The sequence below is a fragment of the Salminus brasiliensis genome, chromosome 19 (assembly GCF_030463535.1).
Source record: "Salminus brasiliensis chromosome 19, fSalBra1.hap2, whole genome shotgun sequence".
In the NCBI taxonomy this organism is placed as follows: Eukaryota; Metazoa; Chordata; class Actinopteri; order Characiformes; family Bryconidae; genus Salminus; species Salminus brasiliensis.
In genome coordinates this window covers 29795209-29808062 of record NC_132896.1, presented here as the reverse complement: position 1 = coordinate 29808062, position 12854 = coordinate 29795209, and the positions used below count along the sequence as shown (strand labels likewise).

The window sequence follows — 12854 nt, the reverse complement described above, 5'->3', positions numbered from 1 at the left end:
TTTTTCTGAATAAGAGCATCTGCCAAATGCCTTAAATAATAATAAAAAAAATAATAATAATAAAAAAAAAAAAATATATATATATATATATATATATATATATATATATATATAGATCCCTGTAGTTACTGAGTAATACATCTTAGTGCATAACAAGCCTGGGATAATTAAGGGGTTAATATACTGTTCAGCCATCAAATCAATAATATCTGACTGCAGAACCGCAGAGCAGCAGTTTCAGGACAGTTGCATTCAGAGCATGCGCCGGCACTTGTTATGGTTTAGCTTAGCGAGACCAATCAATACTTCAGTAGGTTTCTGATATTTCTGTGATCATTTCGGTTGGGCTAAAAGTATATATTTTAAACTTTCAACTAATCTATATCCATTCCAATCTTTTGTTGACATTCACAGGGTAAATACTACTCAAAACTTTAGCTTATGTGGCCTGGGTGCTAATGGGTTATGCAGACCCCAATTAACATGGAAATAAAAAGTGCTACTGGCATTAATATTTCACTCGAATAATAAAGATATCCCTGTCCTGAACAGTAACATGCATGGAGACAAATACAAACAAGTTGCTGGTTGATCTTCACTGCACAATCGCTGACCTGTACTGCTCAACTGCTCACGTAATATTACTGGGTTTAAAAGAGTGGCTCTGCAGACAAGCTCAAATGAATAGAAATTGTGCAGAAATATATTCATGTTTCCTGTAGAGCTTGTTCACTTCAACAGAAAAAAAACAACGTTAAATCTGACCAGGAGTGTCCAAACTGTTGGATATGATTGAGCAAACTTCTCCACAGAAGTTTAGCCCCGCCCATTCGCACTGAAGTTTAGAACTTTCAGAATAAGGCATAATACAAGGCAGCCAATCACAGCAGAAGTAATTTGCATATATTAGCCTGAACCACTTAGACCCTGTATGTAAGCCCACACCTTTTCACTTTCAGAACGATAATTACTATCATAATTAACATCAGTTTCACAGGCCCTAAAATAGAGCCTGGTGGGACGCCACAAAAATGATGCTAAACCAAATGCTTACTAAATCAGTTACTTTAGTTTCCGCATTAGGATTAACAACTGAATAACAGACCCAGGGTCCAAGGGATTAATGGCACAGTAACAGCTGTTTCATTCTGAAAAATAAAGAAAGGTTGGAAAACAGAAATGTAGAAAGCAATCAATATAAACAAATATCTCAATTTTAATAATTTTACAGAAATATATGTAACTGTTATTTCTCTGCAATGCTCCAGTTCCTACTTCTATATGGCCCATATTTCCAGCTTTCCATTTCAATACATGCCCAGGTCTTAAGTTTAGAACGTTTTTTTTTATTATTATTATTTCTTGTACCATAAAGTTGCAATTTTGCAGATTCAAGGTTTTGCTTCCGACAGGGACGATCTGTACAGGCTTGGTTATCATTTAGCATGAGCTAATTTGTTCAGTATACACAGTCTAGTGTATTCAGACAGTGAGGTGTCTGGTAGGAATGCTTAAGGTACGTTTGAGTCACATATATGAGTCCAAGCGAACCAAGAGGACATTTAGTAGATGTGAGTCATGTGTTACTCATAGCGTTGCTTTAGACCTGCATAACATAAATGTATATAAAACACTGCTTACTTTCAGCACAGATATATTCTAATAAACCAATAACAACTATTTCCTGTCCCTATTTATATATTTTATTAAATTAGAGATGTTCAGCTAATCTGAGATGTTAGGGTTAGGGGTAGGATACTAATATACCCTATTTCTCAGTTCTTTAGGGATGGTTCTGGAATGCTGCTGTGAGGATTCGATTGCATTTAACCACAAGAGCATAAGTAAAGTTGTTTATTGATGTTGGACAGTTAGTTCTGCATCACAAACGCTACTTCAGCTTTCCCCAAAGGGACTGAATGGAGCTCCATCACTCCAGAGGAGTTGCACTGTTCCACAGTCCAATGCTGAGGAGCTTTATAACCCCTCTAGGTGAAGCTTGGCATTGGACATGGTGACCTTAGGTCCTAAAGCGCCCTATTGTGTTTATGATAAATACACAGGTGTTCAGTCTGACAACCACATCTGGTACTGCTGACAACCACATCATACCCAGAAAAACAAACTGTGATGTAATTGATAACAATGCCAATAATATAATCATCATATAATCATCAATCATCATGGTTTCTAAAGAAAGTCTTCATCCTCCGCCATTCCAGAGGACAAAAACAGTCCTCTTTGTCAGGCCGAAGTGAGGTGTAGGACATGGTTAAAGTTAGGCTGTGCTCCTTAAAAAGCTACAGCACAAAAGGTCACCTCAAATTACATGCTTGAGGACTACACTGTGTGTTTTCCGCTACTGCAAACAGCATTCCTCTGCAGGTCCTCTGTTTAAGCTGTCCAACTTGTCAGACTAGTACAACTGTTAAGACAATATAAGGTTTCTCTACCTTCTCATGGATCTCCTGGGTGGACTGAGCATCACAGAAGGCCACTGTGGCCACGTCCTTCAGGATGGGCATCTCCACCGTGCAGTCCCGGCCGTCCAGCAGAGCCACCAGTGGCCGAGGGTGCAAGGGCCCATTCATTATGGGAGGCCTGATGCCTGCGCAGTGGGGAAGGACAGAGGAGTTATTTGATTTGGTCAGTTCTCAGCAGGTACAGTCATCACAGAAGATGCAGCAGGATGTTTTTAATAGTAGAGGATGGGATGATTGTGCAATCCAACGCATTGTGAGGACAGCTGAGAGGATCATCGGAGTCTCTTTCCCCTTCGTCATGGACATTTACACCGCCCGCTGCATCCGCAAAGCAACCAGCATTGTGGATGACTCCACCCACCCTCACACAGACTGTTCTCCCTCCTGCCATCAGGAAGAAGGTACCGCAGCATCCGGTCCAACACGACCAGACTCTGCAATAGCTTCTTCCCCCAAGCCATCAGACTTCTCAACTCCAGAGACTGAACTGATGTCTTTTTTTCTGTTCCATGCAAGAAAAACAGCTTGAACTAAACACAGTGGGCTGATTAACTTAACGTAGCCCAAGCTGTAGAACTTAAATCCTATCAGAGATTTTGTGACCGATGCTTTATGAAAGATTACACACACCTGCTAGAGTCGCTAATTTTCATGGTTTGGTCTGTTTATATCAGTGCAATCATGCTCATTTCCATAAGACACTGTGTGATTCACAGTATTAGGCTACTGCCATGCTAACAATGGCGCTATACTAGCTGTACACAAACATTTGAAGCTTAAAACTAGGGATGCAATAACAACTATTTTTCCTTTCTGATACAGATGCCAGATTTGTAATTATCTGATGATACAGAGTACCGATACCAACCCTGACTAAAATACTCGACAGACGGCTATACATTCTAATATTTAGTGTTCCACTTTTTATAGGTTGTATTTCTTTATATCTTATCCCGAATATGATATAATAAGTTTGAAAGAACAGTGTTTACTGGCTGAGGAAGTGCACATTTGAAAAGTTTCAGAGCTCTGAAAAAAAAAATAGAAATTGCCACAATGCAGAAATGCATGCAAATAAGTAGGGAAGCATCATCTTGCTAAGTTTGACCAAACAGCTTTTAACTGGTGTTCAAAATTTACATTTCCAGTTTCCCAAAATGCCAGTTTAGAAAAAAGTGCTTATTACAAGCTGCTGAAACTCAACCTTGGAAACAAAAAGTGCTAAGATAAAGGTTTTGTTAAATTTGTTAGTAACTCGTTAGTTTTGATTAATGTTATTAATTATTTACGTGAAGATTTAGGTAAATTAGTACTGTAAATTAGGCGTCAGTAAGCTTCATGGTATCAGTGCTCTCTATTGCCAATACCGATCGTGCACCACTACTTATAATAGCTTATAACAGTACTTATAACTGTTTATAACACTACTTATAACTGCTTGTACATAATTTAAACATTATTTTGTGTACTGCTATTACACTGTCCATACCCTTCTAGCCAATGCCTGGCATTAGGCATGGTGCCAACAGGTTCATATGTATCTGCTATATATGCAGGGAATCCTATTCTATTGTCAATTCCACTCCACCGGTACTAGACAAGCTGTGTGTGTGCACTTGCACATCTGTGTCAGTAATGGGAGAAAGGATGCCATGTTGGTGCCATGCTGCTAACCTGCTAAGCTTTCCAGGTGGAACTGAACTTGTAAAGACTAGTAAACTGAGCATGAGCTGCTGAGGGGATGCGGTACCCTTTGTCCAGATTCCAGCTGTTAGGATTTCTGGATCTGATGCAATTTCCCAGCCATGTTAGGCAGAGTGTGAGAGCCTGACTGTTCCTGACTTTAACTGTCTGCAAATCCAACAATCTGAGACTGTCTGCCAGAGCTAAAAGCCTGCTGTCTCGTGTTCAGCCCAGCTCGAATAGACGCCTCCTTCCAATATTCATCTTTAACTAATCAGCAGAGGATTTAGCAAATAAATGTGACGCAGTAAGTCAGACTAAATTATACTGGAGATGCATTTGAATCTGTCGTTTCTGCGGTATGTGTTCTGGGGTTCGCAATCTGCATTTGACAGCCTCAATTAAAACTGCTGGACTTGTAAAGACCTAAAGCCTCTCCTCTCCCATTACAGGGAGAATCAATTCCATTCTGCTTGTGCAATGAATCACTGCAATCTCCTGGAAAGCGAGGCTACTATGTTCTCACCCCACAGATCAAAATTACAGCCCTAAAAACTCCCTCTTGACTCAAAACGATTCAATAAATACAGATTTTAAAAGCTTTAAGATGTTTTTATAAGGCTGAAATGTCAATAACACTGAGTGACTCTCAATGAACTCCACTGCATTCTTACTGCACCATCAGGTTCACAGTAGATTTCATCGTGGAGCACGTCTGAATAGGTGGCGCTCACCAGGCCTGCACTGTTCAGCACTCCTCTGTTCAAGCCCACATGTGAAAGAAAAAGGTCGACAGATCCCACCTTATCACAGCTCAACAATTACCTCATCCCCTCAAAGGAAATTACCGACTTCCATCCTACACTCCCCATTCCCTGAATTCTAGGCTGAGGAGTTGTCTGAAAATTGAGATGACGGCAGATTAAGAACTAATCGGAGCGGCAGCGATGCCACTTATCAGGGCATAATAAAAGGAGAAGGTAATAAATGCAAGAACGTAGGAGTCATTTGAGAAACGGCACTCAGGTGGGCCTTTAAACCAGCTCGACTCTGCTAGCTCCCCCACCTCGACTCAATAAGAAAGTCTGACACAGCTCAGCTTCAAGGGTAGACGCAAACATTCAAATTCAAGGTTAGTCTCACAGGGAAGATTCCCAAAATAAAAGCACAGCCTGAAGAACAGGCTCCGTACCTTCCTTTTACAGCACACTGCATCCAATTCTTAACCAAAACAGATGCTAATTAGGGATGGCAATAAAATAAATAAATAAATAAATAAATAAATAAATAAATAAATATAAATTTGGGAATAAATATACGTAGATCAGCATTCCAGGGAAATATTACATTCATGGATTGATATTGTGGTAAAATGAATAAAACAGTAGTCCATAACCATTCACATAAACATTACATTAATACACCGTCAAATATCAGCATGAAATACTGAGCTGAACATCTGTCCAAAAATGACTATACTATAAGTAAGTAAGTATTCTGCAGATAACAATATATTATTTATTTATATTTTGATTATATTGATCTATATAAGTGGTCTATACAATATTTGTTTACATTGTAAAATGTTAAAGCGCTATACAAATAAATGTGATTTGATTATTGTTCATTATATTATATTTTTAATATTATATCATGGTTGGTAAAGCTACTGTGTTTTATGTGTCCATTTTGCCTGTTTAGCCAACAGAGTATGCCTTAAATAAAAAAGCATCCAAATAATCAAACATTGGCCAATTTTATTTTAATTCATTTTATTTCTATAATTCTCATATCACTGTACTTCCCTAATATTACTGAAATCAGAATCTTTCTCATTAATCTTTATTGGTCTATTTCTCATGTAACTGTCACCCAATGACTAGCAGCCAACATTATTAAATAAAACAATTATATAAATACATTTATAAATAAATACAATTATAAATAAAAAGAAACAAATTATAATTAAAAAATTATAATTATATCACTGCTGTCATGAAAAAAAAACTACTTTACCAGTGTGGTAAATTTATAGAAGGAGAAAACCTTCCCCAGCTTTCAAAGATTAATTTGTTATTAATAGTTTTTCATTTTGGAGCGTTTCTATTGGTCCATTCTTGAAGATGCAAGGTTTTTGTTTCACAGCAACAATGTATAGTTATTATATAGTTATATATGAAGTTTGTTGTCTCATTGGATGAATGGGCTCTGGTGGGTCAAATCAAACTGTGGCCCACACTTGGCACGCTAGGCCACTATGGAGGTCTGGAAGTTCTTGTGTATCGCATCTACAAAAATAATGGTTTTAGCATGACAGCAAATATATGAATAAATACATAAATACCACAACATCTTTAAATGACTGTGTTTCTCCAACTGCTACTGATCATGAAACAAACTCCCTAGGTGTGAACGGTTTACTGTATCAAGGAGCTTTGTTGTATTGTGAGAACACCACTTACAGAAACCATGCAATGAGGAGAAGGAGGTAAGATCTGTCACCCTCACAGAAAAAGAAATAATATAAAAAAATCACACACATCATTTGCATCTAATTACCGTTCATTATTAGGATTAGCATCTCATTAGCCGATGCACGTTCTCTGGGAGTCCGACTGACATTATTATGGAAGTGATCACTTAATAGCGAACCACATAAAATCAGCTCTGAATGGTTACAGTACCTGGTTTAATTAGACTGCAGGGGTGCGGAGACGAGCGCTGTGCATATAAACGTAATGCAACAATGATTTACAGCCTAATTGAAAAGATGAATTATAGCCATTTAGCCACAATTAGCTGTACTTAGTGATCGTGCGCACTGAATCTGCCGTCAATAGTAGTAGCAGTACTCTACCTTGAACAAAATATGGATATTTTCTTTGTCTGGTAAATACGTGCTGCAACTGAGCAACTGAAAAGATGGGTCTGCAGGGTTTCAGTGATATGGACTCTTGGCTTGGGGTGTTTGTAGGGCACATAATGAAGGGTATAATTCATAGCAGGCAGCAGCTTACAGATCACGGGCTGATCTGGTGTAGCTAATCTTGTTGCGCCTTGTATCTCCAAAACGGCGACTTTACAGGAGAAGGTAAAGACCTTAATAGGTCTTTTTAACTCTCAATGGAGGTCAATGTAAAAATATTTTATTTTTGTTCATTTTGGAGCATTTCGATTGGTCCAATCATCATGAAATGTGGACTCCATGTAAAGAACAACTGCCAGATTCAGTGTCCAAATATGTCCAAATACAAAAGCAGCAAATGACGATATAATCTCTTTTTCGTAACTCAATTTAAGCAGCTTGGCTAAACTAATCTTATTAATCTAATCTAGACCTTTTAACACCTGCACTCTTTAGTCTGCTTAAATTAGACTCTGTTTCTTTTTCATCTTTGTGCAATTTGTGCATTTAGGCAGGTTTAAATACAGTAATTTCTCGGATGCAGACCAACAGCTACACCACAACAAAATGTAGTAGCCCAGTTACTGTATGCATGGCTTGTACTGTGCTACCCATGCCTTTGCTTACAGTGGAAGGCAGTTTGGCTTGTTAAAGTGATAATAATAGGAATGTGTGAGAACATCAGAGTTATGTTGGTAAATTTAACATATGACAGATTATTTGCAACAATATTTGATATGTTTATTAAACAGCACATACTGCACTTAAATATTGCCATCTTACTCATTCTACTACATTTGGAAGCCTTTAAAACTATCTGCTACTTTCTCTATCTCTTTTTTTTCATTTTTTCACATTAATAATTAATAACTTGCAACAAGCAACTGGGTTATTAACCTCAAACATACACTTGGAACAAATCGCTGGTAAATGAAAGTATTCACTTGAGATGAATAAACTAGTTGGATTGCTTGTTTCCACATGAATCAACATGAAGTGTCTGAACCGACAAACCACTTTTTTTTAGGCTACTATTGTTAACAGTGTAGTGAGTTTTGGATAAAAAGAAAATGCCATACTAGTAATCAGCTATTTCCTCTGAAAAGAAACTAATAAAAATGATATCAAAACTACCATAGACACGTTGTTTTTTAATTATAAGATCTTAAAGGAATGGTTTAATACCACAGAAGAACCCGTTTAGCTTCTTTATCAAACACTAGCAGTCAATAGCCACCCAAAATCATTTCCATAAAATATGCCATCACACTTCTTTCAAACTGTATTCAGGTCTCTATTAAGGTCCTGTTGACTTGTTGACATGATGTACATTTCACAACAGTTCTTAGGTTCTTAGTCTGCAGCACCTGTTATTACAAACCTCTACTACAAAAGAATAGCGCCACCAGAAGTCCCTGTAGTTACTAAGTAATACACCTTAAAGTGTGATAAGCCTTGTAGTGTTAAGGGGTTAAAGAAAAACGTCTAGAGTTTGCTGGCAACATTAGTCTTGTAGCTGTTTTGGACACCAAACATTTCATAGCTTACCTACTGCATCTGAGAAAAGTAGTCAATGGTTTGCTAAACCATTCCTTTAAAGCAGCAATATGCGAAAATTCTGCATTTCTTGCTATTGGGCTTTACTTGAAGTCAAGTAATGTAATTTCGTGATTTTGTGACTTCTCACATGCATTTCTGGACAAGCTGAGAGATGCAGAACTGTCACTGAAAGAGAGCTAAAGTAATACTCCTAGCTGTCGCGAGCTCTGTCCTACCCACTTCACCAAAGTTACGTAGCGCAGATAGCAGCGTGCCGAGCCCGGAGTAGCAACAACAGAGATGCTATTCTCCCGATTGCAGGTCTCTGAGTCTCTGGAGTAGCTGCTATTTTAAGAGAATAAAATGCTACATAATGTTGCTTTAAGTGCTCTCCACTTTTGGTCCTCTATTAGCTAATGCAGACACGGCTGTGTCACTGTGGAACAAATAAAGGGGGATTACCGGGTGACCAAAAGGTGAAGCAAGGGCACTCGGGCTGTGAGAAAAAAAAAAAAGCATTGCGGTAAAAGTGGAACTGAAAATACTCCAACCGCTCAGAATAAGGATCGTTTCCTGGCAGATGAATGCTGTCACAGGTAGCCTACGCCTCTTGCTATCATGTGAGATACACACATCTGGTAGATTTTACCTGGCATGTGCAGACACGGCGTGCCTGTTTTCCTCGACATCCGTTCCCTACACACCCCAAAACCAGCCACCTCCCTCCCTATGGCTTTGCATGTGCAAATACACACACACACACACACACACACACACACACACACACACACACACACATTAAGTAGGCACATTTGTGCACAAACAGTTCATTCGGTTGATTAGGAGGCTGCTTCACACACACATACAGAGCCTTCACTTCTTAATCTTCCACAACGTGTTAAAACTAAGAGACCTGCTTCCCCCCCCCCCCCCCGTCGATGTTCATTTTTTGAACACGAAAAACAAAATGTCAACATAACGTAAGCCTCTGTAATCCACGCTTCACTTAAAGTCAGGCCGAATGTGAGCCGTAGCCTAAGCAGAACCAAGGCTGAGAGAACAGGGATGAGTAATGTTACATGGAGATCAGCTCTCTCTTGCCTTTAGACTATGCATAACGGCCCACGTTTCCTGAATTCAAAACAAATCCAGCCCCAAAAAAGAGAAAGCAAAAAAAGCCCCCAAAAATTGGGGGTGGGGGGTGTGGTGAGAACAGCTGTAGCTCGCTCTCCCTGCACGGTTTCCTCAGAACGCTGCTGTGTTCGTACTGCTCTGCCCCGGGGGGTTGAGTGGTATCTGTTTGAATTAGCTAGTTCATAGCAACAAGAACCAACGGGGTCAGTCGCACGCTGCTTCTACCTCTATTACCCACAGGCAGTAATTCAAAATGACGTTGCTCTCTGTTGCACTGGGCGAGAATTAAGAGGCACTGTCAAAACGCAAGCCTTGATTACACATGCCAAGATGTCAGGATCCTCTGCTACACTTCTGGTTGGATCTGACACAGTGGATGGTCGTGGACTATCAAGATACGTCTCTATCAGACATGAGAGATTCATGACTCACAGAAAAAAGATCTACTACGGGAACTTCTACAGTATTATTAAATTGGGACAATTACAGTATAGGACAGGACACTTCATACTATTGATTGATGCAACAACACTACAGGACAAGTGTCACAGATAAAACTAAAGGATGTTACTTTACAGATCACCATCACATTATAGACCAATATATGACAACAACTTACTAAAGAAGTACAACAGATGACTATAGGACAATACTACAGGACACTACACACATTCTAGATTACCATAAGACCATTCCTACAGGACACTACACATATTATAGATTACCACTGGAAAATTCTACAGGACACTACCTATTATAGACGACCATAGGACAATTCTACAGGACACTACACACATTACAGATTACCCTAAGACAATACTACAGGACACTGCACATGTACTGCAGGATGCTACAGTATTATTATAGCTGGCTATACCTGTATTACTTGTGTTTGCATTTTACCTGAGTATTACAGATGAATAGTGACAATTCAACATATTTCATTAAACCATATTACATTATTTGTTTTGCATTACTGAATCTGAATGACTAGCATGTTAGCTTGTGGCTAGTGTGCAAACAATTTGGTAAAGCAGCTTTTCTTTCAAAAACTGCCCTTTTATAATGCTTACATATTGAAAATGAAGACAGTCCTACAGGATTGTGTAAGATTATATTATTATAAACCTATTACAGGAAACTACATGGGAGCACATTACTACAAAACTGTACTAAAGGACACTGCATGGGATTATACCGCAATAAAACATCCTACAGGACACTACATGAGATTATACTACAATAAGACAGTACTACAGGATACTACATGAGCTCATCTTACTATAAAACAGTACTACAGGACACTACAGAAGACCATATTACTATAAAACAGTACTACATGACACTGTAATATTATATTACTAGAACAGTGAACTACAGGACACTACACAAGATCATATTACTATGAAATAACACTACAGGACACTACATGGGATTGCATTACTATAAAACAGCACTACATGACACTTGTTGGGATTATTTCACTATAAAACAGTACTACAAGACACTACAAGAGATTACACTACAATAAGACAGTCCTACAAGACACTACATGAGATTATACTACAATAAGACAGTCCTACAGGACACTACATGAGATTATACTCCAATAAGACAGTTCTACAGGACACTACGTTAGATTACACTACAATAAGACAGTCCTACAGGACACTACATGAGATTATACTACAATAAGACAGTCCTACAGGACACTATATTAGATTATACTCCAATAAGACAGTCCTACAGGACACTACATTAGATCATACTACAATAAGACAGTCCTACAGGACACAACATGAGATTATACTACCATAAAACAGTCCTACAGGTACTAAATTAGATCATACCACAATAAGACAGTCCTACAGGACACTACATTAGATTATACTCCAATAGGACAGTCTTACGGGACACTACATGAGATTATACTACCATAAAACAGTCCTACAGGTACTACATTAGATCATACCACAATAAGACAGTCCTACAGGACACTACATTAAATTATACTACAATAGGACAGTCTTACGGGACACTACATGAGATTATACTCCAATAAGACAGTTCTACAGGACACTACATTAGATTATACTCCAATAAGACAGTCCTACAGGACACTACATTAGATCATACTACAATAAGACAGTCCTACAGGACACAACATGAGATTATACTACCATAAAACAGTCCTACAGGTACTAAATTAGATCATACCACAATAAGACAGTCCTACAGGACACCACATTAAATTATACTACAATAGGACAGTCTTACGGGACACTACATGAGATTATACTCCAATAAGACAGTTCTACAGGACACTACATGAGATTATACTCCAATAAGACAGTTCTACAGGATACTACATGAGATTATACGCCAATAAGACAGTTCTAGAGGACAAGACATGAAATTATACTCCAATAAGACAGTCCTACAGGACACTACATTAGATTATACTACAATAAGACAGTCCTACAGGACACTACATTAGATCATACTACAATAAGACAGTCCTACAGGACACAACCTGAGATTATACTACCATAAAACAGTTCTACAGGACAATACATTAGATTACACTACAATAAGACAGTCCTACAGGACACTACATTAGATTATTCTCCAATAAAACAGTCCTATAGGACACTACATGAGATTATACTCCAATAAGACAGTTCTACAGGACACTACATTAGATTATTCTCCAATAAAAGTCCTATAGGACACTACATGAGATTACACTACAATAAGACAGTCCTACAGGACACTACATTAGATTATTCTCCAATAAGACAGTCCTACAGGACACTACATTAGATTATTCTCCAATAAGACAGTCCTATAGGACACTACATTAGATTACACTACAATAACACTACAGGTTACTATACAAGATCATATTACTACACAAACACTGTACTACAGGACACTATAAGATCATTATAGCTTACTGGAAGACTATTAATACTGGTATAGATTACTACAGGACTTTTATACAGCACCATACAGATCTTAGACTTTCTTAGAGTGTTACTACAGCTCTGTATTGCAAGGGTTGCACAAAATTGGAAAATGCAGAGGATTTGAGATGAAACTCTTCATCA

At 38.3% G+C, this 12854-nt stretch overlaps 1 protein-coding gene across 3 annotated transcripts in view; it reads right to left on the bottom strand.

Annotated features, from left to right (window-relative positions):
* ctbp1 (C-terminal binding protein 1) overlaps window positions 1–12854 on the bottom strand; it is a 42364-nt gene that overhangs the window by 13011 nt on the left and 16499 nt on the right. For all 3 annotated transcript variants that reach the window (XM_072664087.1, XM_072664086.1, XM_072664085.1), the window contains exon 2: window positions 2454–2608. In XM_072664087.1, the coding sequence (XP_072520188.1) occupies window positions 2454–2591 (138 nt within the window). In that variant the 5' untranslated portion in view covers window positions 2592–2608. The remainder of the gene's footprint in view (window positions 1–2453; window positions 2609–12854) is intronic.